We start from the raw sequence: 27,164 nt of genomic DNA, 5'->3' as shown, positions 1-27,164 counted from the left end.
CTATGTACGTCCATATGCCTGTCCAATGACGACTTAAATGCACTTCAACTTGGCAAATCTACTGCCGTTGCAGGCAAAGCATTCCATACCCTTACTACTCTCTGAGTAAAGAAACTACCTCTGACATCTGTCTTATACCTATCTCCCCTCACTTTAAAGTTGTGTCCCCTCGTGTTTGCCGTCCCCATACTTGGAAAAAGGCACTCCCTGTCCACCGTATCTAACCCTCTGATTATCTTGTATGTCTCTATTAAGTCACCTCTCAACCTTCTCTCTAATGAGAAAAGCCTCAAGGCCCTCAGCCTTTCCTCGTAAGACCTTCCCTCCATACCAGGCAACATCCTAGTAAATCTCCTCTGCACCCTTTCCAAAGCTTCCACGTCGTTCTTATAATGCAGTGACCAGAACTGTACACAATACTCCAAGTGTGGCCGTACCAGAGCTTTGTGCAGCTGCAGCATTACCTCCTGGTTCCGGAACTCAATCCCTCTATTAATAAAGGCCAAAACACTGAATGACTTCTTAACAACCCTGTCAATCTGGGTGAGAGCTTTCAGGGATCTGTGTACATGGACACTGAGATCTCTCTGCTCATCTGCACTCCCAAGAATCGTACCATTAGCCCAGTACTTTGCATTCCGATTACACCGTCCAAAGTGAATCACCTCATACTTGTCCACATTAAACTCCATTTGCCTCCTCTCAGCCCAACTCTGCATCCTATCTATGTCTCTCTGCAACCTACTACATCCTTCATCACTATCCACAACTCCACCGACCTTAGTGTCGTCCGCAAATTTACTAACCCACCCTTCTAAGCCCTCATCAAGGTCATTTATAAAAATGACGAACAGCAGTGGACCCAACACTGACCCTTGCAGTACGCCGCTAGTAACTGGACACCAAAATGACCATGTTCCATCAACTACAACCTTCTGTTTTCTTTCAGCAAGCCAATTACTGATCCAAACTGCTATGTCTCCCACAATCCCATTCCTCCGCATTTTGTATAATAGCCTACTGTGGGGAACCTCATCGAACACCTTGCTGGAATCCATATACACCACATCAACCAGTTTACTCTTACTTACCTGTTTGGTCACTTTGTCAAAAAAGTCAATAAGATTCATTAGGCATGACCTACCCTTCACAAAACCGTGCTGACTGTCCCTGATCAGATTATTTTTTTCTAGATGGTTATAAATCCTATCTCTTATAACCTTTTCCAACACTTTACCAACAACTGAAGTGAGACACACTGGTCTGTAATTACCAGGGTTGTCTCTACTACCCTTTTTGAACAAGGGAACCACATTTGCTATCCTCCAGTCCTCAGGCACTATTCCTGTAGACAATGATGATTTGAAGATCAATGCCAAAGGCTCGGCAATCTCTTCCCTTGCTTCCCAGAGGATCCTAGGATAGATCCTATCTGGCCCAGGGGACTTGTCTATTTTCACACTCCCAAATGACACTAGCAAACCTCCCTAGAAGTTGGTGCCCCCTCCAGTTTCAATACAACTTCTTGTACAGGGACCTCCTGCCCTCAAAGCGTTCCTAATAATCCACATACCTGTAGCCTTCCCTCCCTCACCAGCTCTTCAGCCACATATTTAGCTGTACTATCTTCTCGTTCGTGGCCTCACTGGCACATGGCACAGAAGTAATCCTGAGCTCTAAAATGACAGTATTGCCACCAAGTAGATTTTGCACATTAAGTAAGAATTGATATGCATGTATCCAATAGATATTCACAATACACATGATAATGCCTAACCCAAAATGGCATGGCCTTCTTGGGAGGAATCCACACAAGGCATGGATGTCACTTTGGAACAAACTTCATATTTTAGCAGCAACAAACCAGATACCACTGCGCTGAGGTTTGTAGCTTTTAAGTTTAGTTTGAATCCAGCTCATGAAATTGAATTTTTAGTTTGTAAATGTCTGTAATGAATTCAAGTTTTTCAATTATGACATTGGTTCCAGCTGATAATGAGTCAAAAGCAAAAATCTTTGCATAATTACACTGAATTGACAGTCACGTATTAGAATGCAAATACAGGTAGTTTCATGCAATGTGCTTTCAAAAACTGGATTTCTAATGATTTAAGGTCAAATGGAGTCTGTAGGTATTAACCTGGATAATTTTCATAATGACAGCATTTCAGAAACTGGACAAATATTTATCAGCTCTCATCTCCGTTTATTTCACTCTGTGTTGATCTTATATTTTGGCAAAGCATTACATTTATATCGAAATAAAATTCAAGAATCATCAGTTTTTTTCTGGATTGTAAAATGCAATTAAAAGATACAGAAGAGAGTAAAAGGACAGGCAGCCTGAAACAAATAGAATGAGAGAGAATAGGAGAAAGAAAGATACAAGCTATCCCTGAAATTACAGTCCATTGTTGGTGCTATGTTTAGCTTTTATAATTACCATTGGTCTTGCCCAGCAAACCTGTTTAATTTCAGAACAACTAATTAAAATGGGATAAATGAGAAGGATGACAGAAGGTTAGCAGTGGGCAACTGATCACAGAAAGAACAAAAGTAAGAAACAAACACAATGAACAACAGGTGAAGAAGGCACTTAGTAGAATACTTCTGCCACCTTGCGTTAACACAGCGATATTAAAATTAGGCAGCTCTTCCTTGTGTTTTATATCTTTTTCATTGATGATCTGTGACTACAAAGCTGATTTTTTAAAATAAGACCTTCCATCCAAAAGGAACTTTGAGGCCAATCTTTATCCATCAACCTGCTTTGAAAACTCCACTAACATTTTGACCGCTGTGAAAAATTCTGCAACTGCAGCTGAGACAGTCCATAATATTTTGAATTGAACAATCCACAAGATTCCAAAAAGAAATTTCTCTTTATCTTCCAATCTTAATGGACCCTTTAAAAACTTCCAGGGTTTTGATCTGGGCCTGCATGTTCACCAAAAACTATTAGTTCTTCCTTCAATCATACCCTATCTCTCTCCGATGTTTCCTTGAAATCTGTCCATTAGTTTTGAAATACATTGTTTATAAACAAATTAACAAACAGTTAACTCCCCCAACCTTCAGTGGCAAAGCTAAAAATAACAATTATTCAAAATGTCTAATGATAATATGAAAGAGCTATTTAAAATTATTTTAATTCTTTTACAGCCTCCTGAAACAGCAAGTAAATCACATCCAATTACTGGTGAAATTCAGGTAAAACTATTTTTTTTGTACTATATTGCAGTTTATATTTTATTTTTCTGTCTAATATCTTTGAATTAAGCATTCAGTAGCCATTCTGTAATGCCTTACTCCCTTCACAATTTGTTGACAACTTGAAGAAAAATAAGATTATAATTCCATCTTTATATCTTCTTTTAAGTTGAAAGTCTGACAATTAAAGAACAGTATATAAATTCATATGTTATATTGGGTTGTAGCACAATGTGAAAGATTCATAAATAAAGAGAACAACGTGGGAAAGAGGAGGGTTGACTTATGGCACAGCCATCATTGCTGAAAAAAGGAATGATTTGGAGATGCCGGTGTTGGACTGGGGTGTACAAAGTTAAAAATCACACAACACCAGGTTATAGTCCAACAGGTTTAATTGGAAGCACACTAGCTTTCGGAGCGACGCTCCTTCATCAGGTGGTAGTGGAGAGCTCAATCCTAACACACAGAATTTATAGCAAAACTTTACAGTGTGATGTAACTGAAATTATACATTAAAAAATTGATTGTCTGTTAAGCCTTTCATCTGTTAGAATACAGTGATAGTTTCACTTCTTTCATGTGTAAATTACAAAACCTTTTTTTAAAAACGTTGCGTTCTCGGGTTAGCTGTTAATAATGGTGATAGCTAGACAACATGTTGAAGGTGTTGGCCCCCTGTGTTCTCTGTCCATGCCATGATACCTAGACCGACTCCAATCTAAAAAGTGAGACAACGGAGTCCCACATAAACTCATGCTGTTCCTGAGCCCAGAGCCCCACAGGAATGCACGCAGCCCCTGAGCAAAGCACAATGTAACCCTGCAAGTACAAGCATGAGTTTATGTGGGACTCTGTTGTCTCACTTTTTAGATTGGAGTCAGTAGTTCTGTATCCAAATGGCTAGTTCTCCCTGTATTTCATGAGATCTAACCTTGCTAACCAGTCTCCCATGGGGAACCTTGTCAAATGCCTTACTGAAGTCCATATAGATCATGTCCACCGCTCTGCCCTCATCAATTCTCTTTGTTACTTCTTCAAAAAACTCAATCAAGTTTGTGAGACATGATTTCCCATGTATAAAGCCATGTTGACTATCCCGAATCAGTCCTTGCCTTTCCAAATACATGTACATCCTGTCCCTCAGGATTCCCTCCAACAACTTGCCCACCACCAACATCAGCCTCACTGGTCTATAGTTCCCTGGTTTGTCCTTACCTCCTTTCTTAAACAGTGGCATTCACGTTGGCCAACCTCCAGTCTCATCTCACCTGTGACTATCGATGATATACATTTCTCAGTAAGAGGCCAGCAATCACTTCCCTAGCTTCCCACCGAGTTCTAGGGTACCCCTGATCAGATCCTGGGGATTTATCCTAGAGGGAGGGTGGTGTTGGACAGTTGTTTTTCAGACTGGAGGCCTGTGACCAGTGGAGTGCCACAAGGATTGGTGCTGGGTCCACTATTTTGGATGTGAGCATAAGAGGTACAGTTAGTTTGCAGATGACATCAAAATTGGAGTTGCAGTGGATAACAAAGAGGGTTATCTCAGATTACAACAGGATCTTGTTCAGGTGGGCCAATGGGCTTGAGAAGGTTCTGAGAAGTGGCAAATGGAGTTTAATTTAGATAAATGTGAGGTGCTGCATTTTGGGACAGCAAATCTTAGCAGGATTTATACACTTAATGGTAAGGTCCTAGGGAGTATTGCTGAAAAAAAAGAGACCTTAGAGTGCAGATTCATAACTCCTTGAATGTGGAGTCGCAGGTAGATAGGATAGTAAAGAAGGCATTGGGTACGTGGTATGCTTTCCTTTATTGGTCAGAGTATTGAGCACAGGATTTATGAGGTCATGTTGAGGCTGTGCAGGACATTAGTTAGGTCACTGTTGGAATATTACGTGCGATTCTGGTCTCCTTCCTATTGGAAAGATGTTGTGAAACTTGAAAGGGATCAGAAAAGACTTACAAGGATTTTGCCAGGGTTGGAGGATTTGAATAGGCTAGGGCTGGTTTCCCTGGAGCGTTGGAGGCTGAGGGGTGACCTTATTGTGATTCATAAAATCATGAGGGGCATGGATAAGATAAATAGCCAAAATCTTTTCCCTGTTGTTGGGGAGTCCAGAACAAGAGGGCATAGGTTTATGGTGAAATGGGAAAGATATAAAAAAACCTAAGGGGCAACTTTTTCACGCAGAGGGTGGTATGTGTACGGAATGAGCTGCCAGAGGAAGTGGTGGAGGCTGGTACAATTGCAACATCTAAAAGGCATCTGGATGGGTATATGAATAGGAAGGTTTGGAGGAATATGGGCCACGTGCTGACAAATGGACTTGATTGGGTTGGGATATCTGGTTGGCATGGGTCAAGATTAGGAGTAAGAGGGTTTATAATTAATGAAGAATGCCAGAGAGCATGTCAAGAACAGCACCAAACATACCTAAAATGAGGTGCCAACTTGGTGAAAGTATAACACAGGACCATTGGCATACCAAACCGAGGAAGCAGCATGTATTAGACAAAGCGAAGTAGACCCAAAAAGAATGAATCAGATCTAAATTTTATCATTAATGTTGATGGAAACTAAAATGATGTACAGAAGAATAAGGCTCCACATATATCCTTAAATGATGTGGGAGCTCAGTGTGTGAGTACAAAAGACAAGGCTGAAACATTTGCAATCTTCAGTCAGAAGTGTCGAGTGGATGATCCACCTCCAATGGTCCCCAGCATCGCAACCACCAGGTCTTCAGTCAATTTGAACCCTTCACATGATATCAAGAAACAGCTCCTGACAGTGGATACTGCAAAGTCATAGACCAAAACAACATTCCAGTAATAGTATTGAAGACATGAGATCCCCGAGCCAAGCTGTTCCAGTACAACTACAATGCTGGCATTTACTCAATAATATGGAAAATTGAGTCTAAAAGTGTGGCACTGGAAAAGCACAGCTGGTTAGGCAGCACCCGAGGAGCAGGAGAGTCCTGATAAAAGGCTTATGCCCAAAACATCAACTCTCCTGCTGCTTGAATGCTGCCTAACCAGCTGTGCTTTTCCAGCACCACCATTTTAGAGTCACTTTCTCCAGCATCAACAGTCTACACTTTCTCCTAATATGGAAAATTGCCCAGGTAGGTCCTGTCCACAAAAGCAGGACAAATCCAACTGGCCAATTACCACCTCATCAGTCTACTCTCAATAAAGTTATGGAAGGAGTCTTTGACAGTGTTTTCAAGCAGCACTTGTTCAACAACAATTTGCTCAGTGATGCTGTTTGGTTCTTGCCATGTATTAAATGCGCTTTTCCTTGTAGATGGGTGTAGTAGTGGGTTTGGAAGATGCTGTCTAAAGAGTCTTGGTCAATTTCTATAGTGCATCTGCTTCTGAGCGATGGTGATGGAGGGAGTGAATATTTATGGATGTGGTGCCAATCAAGGGGCTGCTATATTCTGGATGGTGTCAAGCTTCTTATAAATATATTGTTTTGGATACTGTTGGGGGGTATGACTTACCGGAGAAAGCAGTGGGGCACCTGCTGCTCAGAAGAGAAGGTGGAAGAGGAGCAGAGCAGTAGTCACTGGGGACTCGATAGTTAGGGGGACGAGAGAGACTCATGGTTGGTGTGTTGCTTCCCGGTGCCAGGGTCCGTGATGTCTCTGATCGTGTTTTTGGGATCCTTCGGGGGGAGGGAGAGCAGCCCCAAGCCGTGGCCCACATTGGCACCAACGACATAGGTCAGAAGAGAGATGGGGACTTGAGGCAGAAATTCAGGGAGCTAGGATGGAAGCTTAGAGCTAGGACAAACAGACTTGTTTTCTCTGGTGTGCTGCCCATGCCACGTGCTAGTGAGGTGAGGAATAGGGAGAGAAAGGAGTTGAACACGTGGCTACACGGATGGTGCAGATGGGAGAGTTTCAGGTTTTTAGATAATTGGAGTTCTTTCTAGGGTAGGTGGGACCTTTACAAGCAGGATGGTCTTCATCTAAACCAGAGGGGTACCAATATCCTGGGTGGGAAATTCGCTAAAGCTATTAAGGTGGATTTAAGCTAATACAGCAGGGGGCTGGGAACCAAAATTGTAGGACAGGTACAGAAGAGGATGAGAGTAGGGAGTTCCAAAATCAAGTATCTGACACTGGCAAGCGAGAACCTGGTTTGAAGTGTATGTACTTCAACGTGAGGAGCATCCGAAATAAAGTGGGTGAACTGGCAGCGTGGGTTGGTACCTGGGACTTCGATGTTGTGGCTATTACGGAGACATGGATAGAGCAGGGAGAGCAATGGCTGTTGCAGATTCCGGGATTCAGATGTTTCAGGAAGAACAGAGAAGATGGTAAAAGAGGGGGAGGTGTGGCATTGTTGATCAGGGACAATATTACAGTTGTAGAAAGGATGTTTGGGGACTCATTAACTGAGGTAGCATGGGCTGAGGTTAGAAACAGGAAAGGAGAAGTCACCATGCTGGGAGTTTTCTATAGGCCTCTGAATAGTCCCAGAGATGTCGAAGAAAGGATAGCAAAGATGATTCGCGATAGGAGTGAGAGAGGCAGGGTAGTTGTCATGGGGGACTTAAACTATCCAAATATTGACTGGGATCACTACAGTACGAGTGCTATAGATGGGTCAGTTTTTGTCCAGTGTGTGCAGGAGGGCTTCCTGACACAGTATGTAGACAGGCCAACAAGGGGCTAGGCCACTTTAGATTTATTACTGGGTAACGAGCCTGGCCAGGTGTTAGATTTGGAAGTAGGTGAGCACTTTGGAGACAGCGATCACAATTCTGGCAGGTTTGCTTTAGTGATGGAAAGGGATAGGTGTACTCCACTGAGCAAGAGTTACAACTGGGGGACGGGAAATTACATTGCAATTAGAAAAGATTTAGGAAGCGTAGAATGGGGAAGGAAACTTCAGGGGATGAGCACATTAAAAATGTGGAGCTTATTCAAGGAAAAGCTCCTGTGTGTCCTAGATAAGTATGTACCTGTCAGGCAGGGAGGAAGATATAGAACGCGTGAGCCGTGGTTTACTAAGGAAGTGGAATCCCTGGTCAAGAAGAAGAAGAAGAAGGCTTATGTTAGGACAAAATGTGAAAACTCAGTTAGGGCACTTGAGTGTTACAAGGAAGTCAGGAAAGACCTAAAAAGAGAGCTCAGAAGAGCCAGGAGGAGACATCAGAAGTTGTTGGCGGATAGGATCAGGGTTAACCCTAAGGATTTCCATAGGTATGTCAGGAATAAAAGAATGACGAGAGTTAAATTAGGGCCAATCAAGGATAATAGTGGGAAGTTGTGTGTGGAGTCAGAGGAGATCGGGGAAGCACTAAATAAATATTTTTCGACAGTGTTCACTATAGAAAATGAAAATGTTGGCGAGGAAGATACAGAGATACTTGCATCTAGACTAGAAGAGGTTAAAGTTCACAAGGAAGAGGTATTAGAAATACTGCAGAGTGTGAAAATAGACAAGTCCCCTGGGCCAGATGGGATCTATCCTAGGATCCTCTGGGAAGCAAGGGAAGAGATTGCCGAGCCTTTGGCATTGATCTTCAAATCATCATTGTCTACAGGAATAGTGCCTGAGGACTGGAGGATAGCAAATGTGGTTCCCTTGTTCAAAAAGGGTAGTAGAGACAACCCTGGTAATTACAAACCAGTGAGCCTTACTTCAGTTGTTGGTAAAGTGTTGGAAAAGGTAATAACAGACAGGATTTATAACCATCTAGAAAAAAATAATCTGATCAGGGACAGTCAGCACAGTTTTGTCATGCACAGTCAGTCATGCCTAACGAATCTTATGAGTTTTTTGACAAAGTGACCAAACAGGTAGATGAGAGTAAACCAGTTGATGTGATGTATATGGATTTCAGCAAGGCGTTCGATAAGGTTCCCCACAGTAGGCTATTATACAAAATGCGGAGGAATGGGATTGTGGGAGACATAGCAGTTTGGATCAGTAATTGGCTTGCTGGAAGAAAACAGAGGGTTGTAGTTGATGGAACATGTTCATCTTGGTGTTCAGTTATTAGCGGTGTACCGCAAGGGTCGGTGTTGGGTCCACTGCTGTTCATCATTTTTATAAATGACCTGGATGAGGGCTTAGAAGGGTGGGTTAGTAAATTTGCGGATGACACTAAGGTCGGTGGAGTTGTGGACAGTGACGAAGGATGTAGTAGGTTGCAGAGAGACATAGATAGGATGCAGAGCTGGGCTGAGAGGTGGCAAATGGAGTTTAATGTGGACAAGTGTGAGGTGATACACTCTGGACGGAGTAATCATAATGCAAAGTACTGGGCTAATGGTAAGAATCTTGGGAGTGCAGATGAGCAGAGAGATCTCGGTGTCCATGTACACAGATCCCTGAAAGCTCTCACCCAGATTGACAGGGTTGTTAAGAAGGCATTCAGTGTTTTGACCTTTATTAATAGAGGGATTGAGTTCCGGAACCATGAGGTTATGCTGCAGCTGTACAAAGCTCTGGTACAGCCATACTTGGAGTATTGTGTACAGTTCTGGTCACTGCATTATAAGAAAGATGTGGAAGCTTTGGAAAGGGTGCAGAGGAGATTTACTAGGATGTTGCCTGGTATGAAAGGTGCAACATCGAGGGCCAAAGGGCCTGTACTGCGCTGTAATGTTCTATGTTCTTGAGTGTTGTTGGAGCTTCATCCATCCAAGCATGTGGGAAATATTAAATCACAATTTTGATTTTTGACTTGTATGTGATAGACTGTCTTTGAGGAGTCAAAAGGATTCCTTTACTCACTGCAGGATGTCAGCTGCTAACCTGTTCTTATAGTCACAGAATTTATCCAGTTCTTCTAGTTCAGATTGTGGTCAATGTAAAATAAAGGAAATTGATAGTGGGGATTCAGTGATGGTGAAGCCTTCAAATTTCAATGGGCAATGGTTAGATTCTTTCTTATTGGAGATGGTCAATGCCTGCCGCTGTTTGGCATGAATGTTACTTGCCATATCTTAGCCCAAAACTATTATCCAAGGACTTGTTACAATTGGGCATGGATAGAATAGGCTGGGGTTGTTTTCTGTGGATCATGTGAGTCTGAGGGGTGACATAATTGAGGTTTATAAAATCATAAGAGGTATGGAGTCGGTAAATAGACAAGGTCTTTTCCCTGGGGTTGGCCAGTCTAGAACTAGAGGACATAGGTTTAGGGTGAGAGGGGAAAGATTTAAAAGGGACTTAAGGGACAACTTTTTTATACAGAGAGTGGTGCATGTATGGAATGCACTGCCAGAGGAAGTGGTGGAGGCTGGTACAATTACAACATTTAAAAGGCATCTGGATATGTATGAATAGGAAGGGATTAGAGGGATATGAGAAAAATGCTGGCAAATGGGACTAGATAAATTTCGCATATCTGGTCAGCATGGTCAAGTTGGACTCAAGGGTCTGTTTCCATGCTGTGCGCCTCTGTGACTCTATGACCTGGTGCTGAATATTATGCAAATAGTGCTGAATATTATGCAAATAGTGCTGAATATTATGCAGTTATCAGCAAAAATCCCCAATCTGGATCTTAGAATGGACAAAGTCAGAATTCACTTGAACACCAGGTTATAGTGCAATAGGTTTATTTGAAATCATAAGTTCTCAGATCACTGCGTCAGGTGAAGTCTGCCTGATGAAGGGGCAGTGTTCCAAAAGCTTTTAATTTCATGTAAACCTGTTGGAGTATAACCTGGTGTTCGTGTGACTTCTGACTTTGCCCACATTAGTCCAACACTGGCATCTCCATATCATTGGAAGATCATTGAAGAAGCTGAAGATCATTGGACTAAGGATAATACTCTGAGGATGTCCTGTAGAGATGTCCTGCAGCTGAGGTGACTGACCTCCAATGACCATTTGCTTTGTGCAAGATACATCTCCAAGCATTCGAATTGTCACACTTGTTCATATTCATGTCAAGGAGAGTAATGGTTACCTTAACACTGGAATTCAGCTCATTTATCCAGGTTTGGACCAAGGCTTTAATGAGATTGGAGCTATGTGTAGTGTCAAGCATTCCTAGCAAAACTGGAGTCAATGGGAATTGGTTGGGGGGGGGGAGGGGGGGGGCGGTTAGAGGGGGCAGTGCTCCTCTTTTAGAGTCATGCATGGCCCAGACGAAGATGGTTGTGGTTGTAGGAGTTCAGTCATCTCAGCTCCAAGATATCTCTGCAAGAGTTCCTCAGTGTTGTGTTCCTGGTCCAACCATCTCCAGTTGCTTAATCAATGACCTTCTCTGCATCATAAGGTCAGAAATGAGGATGTTCACAAATGTTCAGCACCATTCATAAATCCTCAGATATTGAAGTAATCAATGTCCAAATGCAGCAATCCAGGATTGGGCTGAGAAAACAAATAACATTCATAACATACAGAATCACAGAAGTGTGATAGCTCAGAAGGAGACAGTTTAGCTCATTGTGCCTGCACTGGCTCATTAAATGAGCACCGTTACACAGTGACAACCTCCTGCTTTTTTCTCATAACTTTGCATGTTATTTTTATCCAAATAATTATCCAATATCCTATTCAGTGTCTCAATAGAACTTGCCCCCACCACATTTCTAGGAAGACATTTCATATCCTAACCACTCGCTGTGTGAAAAAGATTTTCCTCATTTCATCCTTGGTTCTTTTGCAGATCACATTCCAGTTCCTTTTAAGATAGGGAGAAAAATTTCCCAATCTAATTCATTCAGCCTTAATCTACTTTATCCAGCTTTTATCTACTTTATCCTCATGATTTTAGAAATTTTTATAAAACTTCTTTCATTCTTCTTCTCTCCAAGGAGAATAATCCCAACTTTTTCAATTTGTCATCATCACTGAAGTTTCTCAGGCCTGGAACCATTCTTGTGAATTGTATCTGTACTCTCTCCAATAAATTCAGATTTCTCCATCTAACATGATGGCATTTGAATCCATGTTCCTGGAATATTAGCCTATGGGTTTGGTTTGATGGCATTGCCACTATGCCGCCACCTTCATGCCTGCCAATGACCAGTTCCAAAAGAGAGAACCAGTGATCTTGACATTCGATGGCATTACTATCATTGTATCCCGTAAGATCAACATTGACCTGTTGCTGAAGTGGGCATATAAATCAGAGGCTGCAAAAGCAGGTCAGAGGCTAGGAGAGTAACTTGTCTCCTGACTCCCCAAAGGCTGTCCACCATCTTTAAGGCAAAAATCAGGAGTGTAATGGAATACTCCCCACCTGCAGTTGATTGCAGTTCCAACAACATTGAAGAAACGTGACATCATCTAGGAGAAAACAGTTGATTTGATTGGAACCACATTCACAAACATTCACTCCCTTTGTCACCAACACTCAGTGGCAGCAGAGTGTACCATCCACAAGATGCACTGCAGAAACTCACCAAGGCTTAGCCAGCACTTTCCATTTGCATAACCACTTCCATCTAGAAGGACAAGGTCAGCAGATAAATTTGGAACACCACCACATGAAAGATCCCTCACCATCTTGACTTAGAAATATACTTCAATTCCTTAAGTGTCACTGGCACAAGATCCTGGAACTCTCTCTCTAACAGCATTGTGGGTGGACCTACACTAAGTGAATTGCAGCAGTTCAATAGGCAGCTCAACACCACCTTATCAAGTGCAGTTAGGTGTGGAACATCAATGCTGGAACATCCAGCGACACCCATCCTATTAATAAATTTTTGAAAAACAAATGTGTGCACCGAGGTCTGGATCTTTAACATATATCAGGAAAAGCCAAGATTTCAAAAAAACACCTCAGAGTCTTAAGAAAGCTATAGACAGGCAAGTGAGTGGGCAACAAGAATGGTAGATGAATTATATCGTGAGGAAGTGTGATGTTCTTCATCTTAATCATACAAATAGAAAAGCATGAAACTTATACAGCATTCAAGTTCTGAAGGATTGTGTGTTCAAATAAGGAACACAAAGTGAGTGTGAGAGTGCAGCATGCAATTAGGAAGACAAATGGCATGTTGGCCTTTATTGCCTGGGGACAAGAATAAAGTTGTCTTGATGCACTATACAGGACATTGCTGAGCTAACACTTCTTAAGTTAAAGAAGAATGTATTTGAATTGGAGACACTACAAAATTTGGTCCTTGTGAGTTTGAGTAAACTGGGCCTTTGCTTCTCTAGTTTAGAAGAATTAGAGGTAACCTGTTTGAAATGTGCAAGCAGCCAGATACAGAAGATAGTTATAGAATCATAGAATTATACAATACAGAGGAAGCCCTATGATCCATCCAATCTATGTCGCCAAAGCTATGCTAAATCTACATGATGAAGGGCTCCTGCCGGAGATGTCAATTTTCCTGCTCTTCAGATGCCACCTGACCTGCTGTGCTTTTCCAGCACCACTCTAATCTATACTAAATTACTACATAGCTTTAAATTAAGGGGTGATAGGTATAGGACAGATGTTAGGGGTAGATTCTTTACTCAGCGAGTCGTGAGTTCATGGAATGCCCTGCCAGTAGCAGTGGTGGACTCTCCCTCTTTATGGGCATTTAAACAGACATTAGATAGGCATATGGAGGATAGTGGGCTAGTGTAGGTTAGGTGGGCTTGGATTGGCGCAACATCGAGGGCCAAAGGGCCTGTACTGCGCTGTAATTTTCTATGTTCTATGTTCTAAATCTACGCTAGTCCCACTTTCCAGCAATAGGCTCATCCAAGTATATTTTAAAGGTTGAGGGGTTACCCGCCTCAACTACACTCCCAGGCAATGCATTTCAGATCCTCACCACACTCAGGATTTTTAAAATTAATCCATAAATAGAACAAGAACAATGCAGTACAGGAGCAGGCCCTTCAGCCCTTCAAGCCTGTGCCGCCACATTTGGCCCTTCCATACTCAAACTGCCTTCCCTTACAGGATCCGTATCCCTCTATTTCCTTCCTATTCATGTATTTGTTTAGTGTGCTTCCTGAATGTTGCTATTGTATCTGCTTCCACCACCTCCTTTGGCAGCACATTTCAGGCACTCACCACCCTTTGTGTAAAAAACGTGCCTCGTACATCTCTTTTAAACTTCCCCCTCGCACCTTGAGCCTGTGTCTCCTAGTAATTGACCCGACCACCCTGGAAAAAAGCCTCATACTTTGCCCTCTATCCACGCCATTCACAATCTTATAAACTTCTATTAGGTCACCTCTCAACCTCCTGTGTACCAATGAAAACAAATCAAGTCTATCCAACCTTTCTTTATAGCTAAAGTCCCCCATACCAGGCAACATCCCTGGTAAAACTTTTCTGTACCCTGTCCAAAGCATCCACATCCTTTTGGTAAAGTGGTAACCAGAACTGTACGCAATAGTGCAAGTCTGGCCATCTAAAGTTCTATAAAGCTGTAGAATAAGTTGCCTATCCTTACACTGAAATACCCCTTCCAATACAGACAAGCATGCTAAATCTCCTGTAAACTTGCTTTTCACCTTAAATATAATGCTCCCATGTTATTGAATTATTAGAATTAGAATACCTACAGTGTAGAAACAGGCCCCTTGGCCCAAAAAGTCCACACCAACCCTCCGAAGACTAACCCATCCAGACCCATTCCCTTACTTATCACCTTTATTTATCCCTGACTAATGCACTAATCTACACATCCCTGAACACTATGGGTGATTTAGCATGGCCAATTCACTTAACGTGCACACCTTTGGATTGTAGGAGGAAACCAGAGCGCCCAGGGGAAACCCACACAGACACAGGGAGAATGTGCAAAGTCTACACAGACAGTCGCCTGAGGCTGGAATCAAACCTGGGTCCCTGGCACTGTGAGGCAGCAGTGCTAACCACTGAGCCACCGCGTTGCCCTGACTAAGAGGAATAGCTGTTTTCTATTCATCCTGTCCATGCCCCTCATCATCTTATGCCTCCATCAGGTTCTCCCTCACCCGTCTATACTCCAAAGAAAGCAATCTGAGCTTATCCAGCCTCTCTTCCAAACTAAATTTCTCCATTGCAAGCAACTTCCTGATGAATCTCCTCTGCACGTTCTACAGTGCAAACACATCCTTCCTATTGTGCAGTGACGAGAACTGCAAACAGTTGGGAAGACACATGATACATTTATTTTTATTGTAATGAATTTGAGTGCAGGTGCAAAGACATTTTGCTGCAATTGTACAGAGCTTTGGTGAGACAGCACTAGCTGTATGGTGTGCAGTTCTGGTCCCTTTGTCGAAGGAAGGGTGTATTTGCCACAGATACAATGTAGCAGAGGTCCTCCAGACTAATTCCTGGGATTATCTAAGAAGGATATTTTTGTATTATCGTTAGGCACGGGTCAGGTCCTGGAAGTCTGGAGGGGAGAGAATGTTGTGCCACTATTCAAGAAGGACTGCAAAGAAAAACCTGGGAACTACAGAGCAGTAAACTTAACATCTGTGGTGGGTACATTAGTTGAGAAGATTCTGAGGGATACGATATGCATGCATTTGGAAAGACAGGGTTTGATTAGGAGTTGTCAGTATAACCTTTGTGAGTGGGAGATCATGCCTCACAAAGTTTGTTTTAGTTCTTTGATGAAGTGATTAGGAAGGTTGACGAGGGCAGGGCAGTAGACATAGTCTATGTGGATTTCAGTAAGGCCTTTGATGAGGATCCATATGGTAGGCTACTTTGGAAGGTTAGATTGCGTGAATTCCAGGGCGAGCTGACAAATTAGAGTCATAGAGATGTACAGCATGGAAATAGACCCTTTGGTCCAACCTGTCCATGCCGACCAGATATCCCAACCCAATCTAGTCCCACCTGCCAGCACCCGGCCCATATCCCTCCAAACCCTTCCTATTCATACACCTATCCAAATGCCTCTTAAATGTTCTAATTGTACCAGCCTCCACCACTTCCTCTGGCAGCTCATTCCATACACGTACCACGCTTCTGCGTGAAAAAGTTGCCTCTTAAGTCTCTTTTATATCTTTCCCCTCTCACCCTAAACCTATGCCCTCTAGTTCTGGACTCCCCGACCCCTGGGAAAAGACTTTGACTATTTATCCTATCCATACCCCTCATGATTTTGTAAACCTCTATAAGGTCACCCCTCAGCCTCCGATGCTCCAGGGAAAACAGCCCCAGCCTGTTCAGCCTCTCCCTGTAGCTCAGATCCTCCAACCCTGGCAACATCCTTGTAAATCTTTTCTGAACCCTTTCAAGTTTCACAACATCTTTCCGATAGGAAGGAGTCCAGAATTGCACGCAAAATTCCAACAGTGGCCTAACCAATGTCCTGTACAGCCACAACATGACCTCCCAATTCCTGTACTCAGTACTCTGACCAATAAAGGAAAGCATACCAAATGCCTTCTTCACTATCCTATCTACCTGCGACTCCACTTTCAAGGAGCTATGAACCTGCACTCCAAGGTCTCTTTGTTCAGCAACACTCCCTCGGACCATTACCATTAAGTGTATATGTCCTGCTAAGATTTGCTTTCCCAAAATGCAGCACCTTACATTTATTCGAATTAAACTCTATCTGCCCCTTCTCAGCCCATTGGCCATCTGGTCCAGATCCTGTTGTAATCTGAAGTAACCCTCTTCGCTGTCCACAACACCTCCAATTTTGGTGTCATCTGCAAACTTACTAACTGTACCTCTTATGCTCGCATCCAAATCATTTATGTAAATGACAAAAAGTAGAGAGCCCAGCATTGATCCTTGTGGCACTCCACTGGTCACAGGCCTCCAGTCTGAAAAACAACCCTCCACCACTACCTTCTGTCTTCTACCTTTGAGCCAGTTCTGTATCCAAATGGCTAGTTCTCCCTGTATTCCATGAGATCTAACCTTGATAATCAGTCTCCCATGTGGAACCTTGTCGAATGCCTTACTGAAGTCCATATAGATCACATCTACTGCTCTACCCTCATCAAATTGGATACAAAATTGGCTTGATGGTAGGAAGCAGAAGGTACTAGTGGAAGGATGCTTGTCGGACTGGAGGTCTGTGACTAATGCAGTGTCTCAGGGGTTGGTGCTGGGCCCATTGCTGTTTGTTATCTTTATCAATGATTTGCATTAGAATGTGCAAAGCGTGATTAGTAAACTTGCAGATGACTCTAAAATAAGTGGTATCTTGGACAATGAGGAAGATTATTAGAAATCGCAGCAGAACCTTGATCAACTGGGGATGTGGGTGAGGAATGGCAAATGGAGTTTAATATAGATAAATGTAAGGTCTTTTATTTTGGAAAGTCAAATCAAGGTATGAGTTTTATGGTGAATGGTTTTGCCTTAAGGATTGTAGTGGAACAGAGGGACCTTGGAGTTCAGGTGCACTGTTCTCTGAAAGTGGAGTCACAGGTAGACAGGGCAGTGAAGGAGGCTTTTGGCACACTGGCCTTCACCAGTCAGGGCACTGAATATAGAAGTTGGGAAATTATGTTGCAGTTATACAGGACGTTGGTGAGTCCGCACTTCGAGTATTGTGTTCAATTTTCGTCACCTTGTTATAGGAAGGATGTTATTAAACTGGAAAGAGTGCAGAATAAATCTACAAGGATGTTGAGTGGACTCAAAGGTTTGAGTTATAGGGAGAGGTAGGACAAGCTAGGACTTTTTTTTAAGAGCGTAGAAGACTGAGGGGGACCTTATAGAGATGTATAAGATCATGAGAGGCATGGGTAGAGTCTTTTTCCCAGGGTTGGGGAGTCAAGAACTAGAGGGCATCAGTTTAAGGTTAGAGGGGAAAGAATAAAAGGGAACCTGAGGGGCAATCTTTTTGCACAGAGGGGGTACAGATATGGAATGAGCTGCCAGCGGAAGTAGTTGAGGTGGGTACATTAATAACATTAATAGCATTTTGACAAATACATAGATAAAAAAGATTTAGAAGGATATGGACCAAGTGCTAGGAAATTGATTTATTGTGAATGGCCATTTTGGTCGGTATGGAACAGTTTGGGCTAAAGGGCCTGTCTCCATGCTGTAGAAGTCTATGACTTTAAGGAGCGATCGATGAGACTAGATTTTATTCTCTAACTTTGAAAAGAATGAAAGGCAATTGATTTATGCATATGAAATTCTTACAGGGATCCACAGGATAGATGCAGAAAAATTGTGACTCCCTGGCTGTAGATTGAGAACCAGGGAATACAGTCTTAGGATAAAACAGAAGCCATTCATGACTGAGATGAGCTGGAATTTCTTCACTCAGAGGGTAGTGAATCTTTGGAATTCTCAAACCTTGAAGGATATAGATGCCACATCACTGAACATACCTCAAAGAATCATGGGATTTGGGGAGTCAGCAGGAAATGAAAGTTAAAGCTTAATATCATCCTTCACCATATTGAATGATGAAACAGGCACAACAGAATATAAAGTCTACTCCTCCTCTTATTTTCCATGTTTTTTTTGGTTATGCAACTCTTCTGGAGGTTTTTCTTCGTATTTGGTTGTAACAGATGCATAATATATACATTATTAAACTTTGTTGCCCATGGAGTTCAGAATGATCGGACAATAAATGGCTATCTTTAATTGAAAATGAATTTGGAACGTCAAGAGACAATTCAGACCCCTGTTGGAAGTTTACATTGGCACCACAATATCACTTGAACAAAAGTATGGTTTCTGATCCCAATTCTTTTACTGTATATTTCCTCTCTCCACACCCCCAGTTTGTGCACAATCTCCTTCAATGAAATATAACTTTAAAGTGAGAGGAGATAGGTATAAAACAAATGTCAGAGGTAGTTTCTTTACTCAGAGAGTAGTAAGGGTATGGAATGCTTTGCCTGCAACGGTAGTAAATTCGCCAAGTTTAATTGCATTTAGTCGTCATTGGACAGGCATATGGACGTACATGGAATAGTGTAGGTGGGATGGGCTTCAGATTAGTATGACAGGGCGGCGCAACATTGAGCGCCGAAGGGCCTGTACTGCGCTGTAATGTTCTATGTTCTATAATATCTTTTATTTTTTATACTTACACTCTTTTCTGTTATTCATTTGTGAGATGTGAGTGTAGCTGACTGGCCAACGTTTATTGTGCATCTCTAGTTGCCCTTGAGAAAGTGGTAGTGAGTTGCATTCTTAAACTGCTGCAGTTCATGCTGTGGGTTGACTGACAATGCTGTTACGAAGGGAATTCTAGGATTTTGACCCAGTGACAGTGAAGCAACAGTGATATGTTTCCAGGTCAGGATAGTGAGTGGCTTGGAAGGGAACTTTCAGGGGATGGTGTTGCTATGTATCAGCTACCCCTGTCCCTCTAAACAGAAATGGCTGTGGGTTTGGAAGGTGCTGTCTGAGAATCTTTGGTGAATATCTGCAGTGCAGTTTCTTGTAGATAGTACACACTGCTGCTCCTGAACATCAGTGATGGTGGAAATGAACATTTGTGGACGTTGTGCCAATCAAGCAGGCTGCTTTGTTCTGGATAGTGTCATTGATGCATCTGTCCAGTGCATCTTTCACATTCCTGATTTCTGACTTGTAGATGATGGACAGACTTTGGGAAATCAGGAGGTGAGCTCCTCACCACAGTATTCCTAGTCTCTGACCTACTCTTGAGCCACTGTGTTTATATGGCGAGTCCAATTGAGTGGTAACCCCAAGGATATTGACAGTGGGAGATTCAGGGATGGTAGATTGAAGTCATAATAATCACAAATGAATTTGTTCTTTCCTTTCAAATGACAAGAGCATTTCATGGAAAATGCAAATCCCAAAGATTTAAATATTGCTGCAAAATAACAGATTTGTTAATTTTGTTTTATCTTACACTCATCAGGACAATTTTCCAATCACTTGTGGTCCCAAAAGTGCCAAGTCTATCTCAGATTACTGTGAAGAGTAAAGTATCTCAAACTTTTGAGCAACAGGTGAAGCAAGCTTCTTCATACTGCTACTATCCAGTAGCAACATGAGTGGCATTCACCACTATCAGGATCCTACTGTCAAACCAAAAAGACTTTCTGTCCTCCAACGATTTGTTTAATAATTTGTTGAACACAAGATGTGTTAATTATCAGTGGTCCTCTGATTCATAACATGGTAATCCTACTTTAGAAATGGCATTTACTTAATGGCATACTACAATGTGAAATTGTAAAATGGCACTGAACGTAAAATTCTCTTGTCAGTTTATTTATTTTGCAAACAATTAGATGGTTTTTTTGAAAGAAGCTGTTAGAAATGGCAGAAGAGACTATGTAAGAGAAAAGGGCAATCTGACAAAATCTAAATGAATTAATTAATTTAATTTTGTAACTTGAAAACTAATCTATGATCAGAAGATAAAAGCAACAAAAAAGGTACTACTCCTTTTCTTTAATGTCATTTAGAATCCTTTCTTCCCTTAGTTACAAATGAACTATGACAAGCACATTGGAAATCTCATTGTTCATGTTCTACAAGCTCGGAACCTTGCTCCCAGAGACAACAACGGTTATTCAGATCCATTTGTTAAGGTTTATCTTCTTCCAGGCAGAGGGTAAGGAAAGTATCTCATGAACTTTAATATCTTTGCAAAGTAATGAAATACACACATGATACATGCTCATAAAAAATGGTTGGAGCTGGTATTAGATTTTTTTCCCCTCTGCATGTAAACCCTGTATTAATAATGTTCTTGGAAATTCCATTCTGGATTAGTGGTGCTGGAAAAGCACAGCAGTTCAGGCAGTGTCCGAGGAGCAGTAAAATCGACGTTTCAGGCAAAAGCCCTTCATCAGGAATACAGGCAGAGTGCCTGAAGGGTGGAGAGATAAATGAGAGGAGGGTGGGGGTGGGGAGAAAGTAGCATAGAATACAATAAATGAGTGGGGAAGGGGATGAAGTTGCTGGGTCAGGGAGGAGGGTGGAGTAGATAGGTGGAAAAGAGGATAGTCAGGTAGGACAAGTCATGGGGACAATGCTGAGCTGGATGTTTGGAACTAGGGTGAGGTGGAGGAAGGGGAATTGAGGAAACTGTTGAAGTCCACATTGATGCCCTGGGGCTCCGCCCTCCTCCCTGGCCTATCACCTTCATCCCCACCCCCATTCACCTATTGTACTCTATGCTACTTTCTCCCCAGCCCCACCCTCCTCTCATTTATCTCTCCACCCTTCAGGCACTCTGCCTTTATTTCTGGGCTTTTGCCCAGAACATCGATTTTACTGCTTCTTGGATGCTGCCTGAACTGCTGTGCTTTTCCAGCACCACTAATCCAGAATCTGGTTTCCAGCATCTGCAGTCATTGTTTTTACCCTCTTGGAAATTCCAACCTCTTCCACAAAAATTGTTTGGAGATTGTAAAAGCTGCCAAGATGTTGGCTATAGTTTCATGGTTTTATAAGTTTGGCAACACTATAAGGTTCTTTATTAACATCAAATGAAATTGAACCCAGAAGTTCATGCTGAGCTAATTCATTCCTGGTAATGGGTTTGCTGTTTGTTAAAGCCTTGGCAAGAGCCACGGTATAATATGTGCAACGTTTTGCAATTTACCTGAGCAAAGGAATCTCAATTGGGGTGAAGATAATGAGGTCATTTGACTATCAAAGTTATCGCCCATATTTGTTGCCATGAACTGAATCAAATGATTTAGAGGCACGATGATCTTGACACCAAACCTTGGAGCTATAGACACTGTCCCAGATATTACTACAATGGCATTAATCTGCACCAATGTAATCTGTAGAATGTAATTATAACATATTTTAACCTCAACAGCATAATCAATGTACAATTGTAGAATGTGCAAACTGGTCAAAGGTCCTGACATGTTTTCATGACAAAATTGAACTGGTCATTTTAAAACAGAATTATGTTGCTTTGAAATTTGAAAATAATTTTAAAGATAATGCTTAAGTTCTTTGTTTTTAATAACATTTTAACTTGCATGGCTGTTGATTGAATGTACTAGGGTAAACATCAATTTCTGACAAAATGAGAGAAGCAACAGAAATATTTTGAGTCTATAAAATAGAAACCAGTTTTTTACTTGACAGCTAAGTGGTTGAAAGCATTCCTTTCACTTCACACATTTGTTCTAGTCTATCCCAAAGAATGTTAATAAATGTTTCCTCCCTCTCGTCCTGTCCTTCTGTCAGAAGCATGGAGACTTTCCATTCCATTCTGAAGGAATGCCTGCCTAGAAGGAAAGGTGTTCATTTTTTTCAGAAAATTTGGGATTAAATTACAAATAAACATCAAGAATACCAAGACTGATAAATAGCAAAAAAAATCACCTAGGTGCAGGAAAAGATTAGAATAACGTACACCTTTGGAGTTACATAGACTGGTCAAATTAACTTGATCCAACATATCTACAAGTACTTGTTGCAAACACTACCTGCCAGTCAGTTGACACCTTCTGCATTTACCAAAAATAATCCTCAATAGAAGAGGCAAGGATGGACTTTTCTGACCTTCATCCTGACAACATCACATTAATTTTTGTGTAACTACTGCTAGTTAAGTTATTCGTTTCATCTATTGTACTTTCCTTTGAGTTTTCTACACTGAAATTAATATTGTGCTTTTAATAATGTTTGTAAACTTTAGTTTGAAGGTCATGTCAGCTTTTTGCACAACAAGTTTTAACATTTTCAAACACATTCAATCACTGAAAATGGAACAGGTTGACATTTCAGCATCGACCAGGTAAGTGATCTGAAAGGAAAAGGAGAATAAGGTTCTATATACATTAAGGAATCACAGAATCCTTACAGTGTGGAATGTAGCCATTCAGACCACTGAGTCCACACTGACCCCCTGAACAGCATCCTATCCAGACCTACCCTACCTCATCTCTGTAACCCCTGCATTTCCCATGGCTAATCCACCTAGCTTTTTTAGTTTGCACCATAGAACATAGAAAAAATACAGCGCAGTACAGGCCCTTTGGCCCTCGATGTTGCGCCGATCCAAGCCCACCTAACCTACACTAGCCCACTATCCTCCATATGCCTATCCAATGCCCGTTTAAATGCCCATAAAGAGGGAGAGTCCACCACTGCGACTGGCAGGGCATTCCATGAACTCACGACTCGCTGAGTAAAGAATCTACCCATAACATCTGTCCTATACCTACCACCCCTTAATTTAAAGCTATGCCCCCTCGTAATAGCTAACTCCATACGTGGAAAAAGGTTCTCATGATCAACCCTATCTAAACCCCTAATCATCTTGTACACCTCTATCAAGTCACCTCTAACCTTCTTTTCTCCAATGAAAACAGCCCCAAGTGCCTCAGCCTTTCCTCATACGATCTTCCTACCATACCAGGCAACATCCTGGTAAACCTCCTCTGCACCCGTTCCAGTGCCTCCACATCCTTCCTATAGTATGGTGACCAAAACTGCACACAATACTCCAGATGCGGCCGCACCAGAGTCTTATACAACTGCAACATGACCTCAGGACTCCGGAACTCAATTCCTCTACCAATAAAAGCCAGTACGCCATATGCCTTCCTCACCGCACTATTTACCTGGGTGGCAACTTTCAGAGATCTGTGTACATGGACACCAAGATCTCTCTGCACATCCACACTACCAAGTATCCAACCATTAGCTCAGTACTCTATCTTTTTGTTACTCATACCAAAGTGAATCACCTCACACTTACCCACATTGAACTCCATTTGCCACCTTTCTGCCCAGCTCTGCAGCTTATCTATATACCGCTGTAACCTGACACATCCTTCCTCACTGTCAACAACTCCACCAACTTTCATATCATCCGCAAACGTGCTCACCCAACCTTCTAGCCCCTCCTCCAGGTCATTTATAAAAATGACAAACAGCAATGGTCCCAAAACAGATCCTTGCGGAACACCGCTAGTAACTGCACTCCAAGATGAACCTTTACCATCAACTACTACCCTCTGTCTTCTTCCAGCCAGCCAATTCCTAATCCAAACCTCCAACTCACCCTCAATGCCATACCTCCGTATTTTTTGCAGTAGCCTACCATGGGGAACCTTATCAAACGCCTTACTAAAATCCATATACACCACATCTACCGCTTTACCCTCGTCCACCTCCTTAGTCACCTTCTCAAAGAATTCAATAAGGTTTGTGAGGCACGACCTGCCCTTCACAAAACCATGCTGACTATCCTTGATCACATTATTCCTATCCAGATGTGCATAAATCCTATCCCTTACAATTCTCTCTAAGACTTTGCCCACAACAGAAGTGAGACTCACCGGCCTATAGTTACTAGGGTTATCCCTACTCCCCTTCTTGAACAAGGGAACCACATTTGCTATCCTCCAGTCTTCTGGCACTACTCCTATAGACAACGAGGACATAAAAATCAAGGCCAATGGCTCTGCAATCTCCTCCCTTGTTTCCCAGAGAATCCTAGGATAAATGCCATCAGGCCCAGGGGACTTATCTATTTTCACCCTTTCCAGAATTTCCAACACGTCTTCCCTACATACCTCAAAGCCGTCCATTCTAATTAATTGTGACTCAGTATTCACATCGGCAACAATGTCCTGTTCCTGAGTGAATACTGACGAAAAGTATTCATTCAGTGTCTCCCCAATCTCTTCAGCCTCCACACGCAACTTCCCACTACTATCCTTGACTGGACCTATTCCTACCCTAGTCATTCTTTTATTCCTGACATACCTATAGGAAGCCTTTGGGTTTTCCCTAATCCTACCAACTAAGGACTTTTCATGTCCCCTCCTTGCTGCTCTTAGCTCTCTCTTCAGATCCTTCCTGGCTATCTTATAATTCTCAATTGCCCCAATTGAACCTTCACGCCTCATCTTTACATAGGCTGCCCTCTTCCCTTTAACAAGGGATTCCAATTCCTTATTAAACCACGGCTCCCTCACACGACCCTTTCCTCCCTGCCTGACAGGTACATACTTATCAAGGACACTCAATAGTTGCTCCTTGAACAAGCTCCACATATCAATTGCGCCCTTGCCTTGAAGCCTACTTTTCCAAGCCTCGCATCCTAAGTCGTGCCTCACCGCATCATAATTTCCCTGCCCCCAGCTATAACTCTTGCCCTGCAGTGCACACTTATCCCTCTCCATCACTAAAGTAAAAGTCACCGAATTGTGGTCACTGTCCCCAAAGTGCTCACCTACCTCCAATTCTAACACCTGCCCTGGTTCGTTACCCAGAACCAAATCCTGTATGGCCTCACCTCTTGTTGGCCTGTCTACATATTGTGTCAGGAAACCCTCCTGCACACATTGGACAAACACCGACTCATCTAACGAACTCGAGCTATGGCTTTCCCAGTCAATATCAGGAAAGTTAAAGTCCCCCATAACAACCACCCTATTACTTTCACTCTTCTCCTGAATCATCCTCGCAATCCTTTCTTCTACGTCTCTAGGACTATTAGGAGGCCTGTAGAAAACTCCTAACAGGGTGACCTTACCTTTTCTATTCCTAACCTCAGCCCAAACTACCTCAAATGGCGAGTCTTCATCCATCGTCCTTTCCACCGCTGTAATACTATCTTTGACAAGCAATGCCACACCTCCCCCTCTTTTACCCCCACCTCTGACCCTACTAAAACATTTAAACCCTGGAACCTGCAACAGCCAATCCTGTCCCTTTTCTACCCATGTCTCCGTAATAGCCACAACATCGAAATCCCAGGTACCAACCCATGCTGCAAGTTCACCTACCTTATTTCATATACTTCTTGCATTGAAGTATACACACTTCGAGCCACTTTCCTGTTTACAGGCACCCTCCTTTGCAATTGATGCCATATTCCTAACCTCCCTACATTCCAGGTCCTGCACCCTAAAGCTACAGTGTAGGTTCCCATCCCTGGATACTATGGGCAATTTAGCATGGCCAATCACCTGACCTGCACATGTACTGTGGAAGGAAACTGGAGTATCCAGAGGAAACCCACGCAAACACAGAGCAAGTGTGTAAACTCCATGCAGATAGTTGTCCTAGGCTGGAATTGAACCCAGGTCCCTGGTGCTGTGAGGCAGTAGTGCTAACCACTGAGCCACGGTGCCATCCTTTCCTCCATTTGCTAATTCTAATAGAAGGATAGATATGAATGTACATTTTTGTCAAACTTTTATTACAGGAAATTAACCCTAGAAAAATAAATTTTGCAGCACAACTTCCGCAAATGTGAGCACTATGTGTCACACAACATCATCAGTATACTCTTTGTTTGCTACGTAGAACAGTCGATCTTCTGTAATTACACCAGCACCACTCCACACCTCTTCCTCCGCTACATTAATGACTGCATTGGCGCCACCTCATGCTCCTGCGAGGAGGTTGAGCAATTCATCAACTTCACCAACACATTCCACCCTAACCTTAAATTTACCTGGACCATCTCTGACACCTCCCTCCCCTTCCTGGACCTCTCCATCTCCATTAGTGACGACCGACATGACACTGACATTTTTTACAAACCCACCGACTCCCACAGCTACATGGATTACACCTCTTCCCACCCTACCTCTTGAAAAAATGCCATCCCGTATTGCCAATTCCTCCACCTCCGCCATATCTGCTCCCAGGAGGACCATAGAACATAGAACATAGAACATAGAAGAATACAGCGCAGTACAGGCCCTTGGGCCCTCGATGTTGCGCCGATCCAAGCCCACCTAAACTACACTAACCCACTATCCTCCATATACCTATCCAATGCCCTCTTAAATGCCCATAAAGAGGGAGAGTCCACCACTGTTACTGGCAGGGCATTCCATGAACTAACAACTCGCTGAGTGAAGAACCTACCCCTAACATCAGTCCTATATCTACCCCCCCTTAATTTAAAGCTATGCCCCCTTGTAATACCCGACTCAATACGCGGGAAAAGGTTCATACTGTCGACCCTATCTAACCCCCTAATCATCTTGTACACCTCAATCAAGTCACCCCTAAACCTTCTTTTCTCTAGTGAAAACAGCCCCAAGTGCCTCAGTCTTTCCTCATACGATTTTCCTTCCATACCAGGCAACATCCTGGTAAA

The 27,164-nt window shown here is 42.5% G+C and overlaps 1 protein-coding gene across 13 annotated transcripts in view; it reads left to right on the top strand.

Annotated features, from left to right (window-relative positions):
* LOC122561485 (protein piccolo) overlaps positions 1 to 27,164 on the top strand; it is a 650,955-nt gene that overhangs the window by 392,354 nt on the left and 231,437 nt on the right. For 12 of the 13 annotated variants that reach the window (XR_015761043.1, XM_087999305.1, XM_087999306.1 and 9 more), the window contains 2 exons: positions 3,163 to 3,210; positions 20,548 to 20,678. Coding sequence is in view for 12 of the 13 variants with exons in the window: in XM_087999305.1 (XP_087855431.1) it covers positions 3,163 to 3,210; positions 20,548 to 20,678 (179 nt within the window). In the remaining variant the exon portion in view is untranslated. Of the gene's footprint in view, positions 1 to 3,160; positions 3,211 to 20,547; positions 20,679 to 27,164 lie in introns of all 13 variants that reach the window. The other variant, XM_087999304.1, reaches the window with a different exon arrangement.

This window comes from Chiloscyllium plagiosum, unplaced genomic scaffold (genome assembly GCF_037043375.1).
Source record: "Chiloscyllium plagiosum isolate Xiang-an unplaced genomic scaffold, Cpla_swu_hap1 HiC_scaffold_23, whole genome shotgun sequence".
NCBI classification, from domain to species: Eukaryota; Metazoa; Chordata; class Chondrichthyes; order Orectolobiformes; family Hemiscylliidae; genus Chiloscyllium; species Chiloscyllium plagiosum.
Note: the sequence above shows the minus strand (reverse complement) of the source record. Positions and strands in the feature narration are given on the sequence as shown.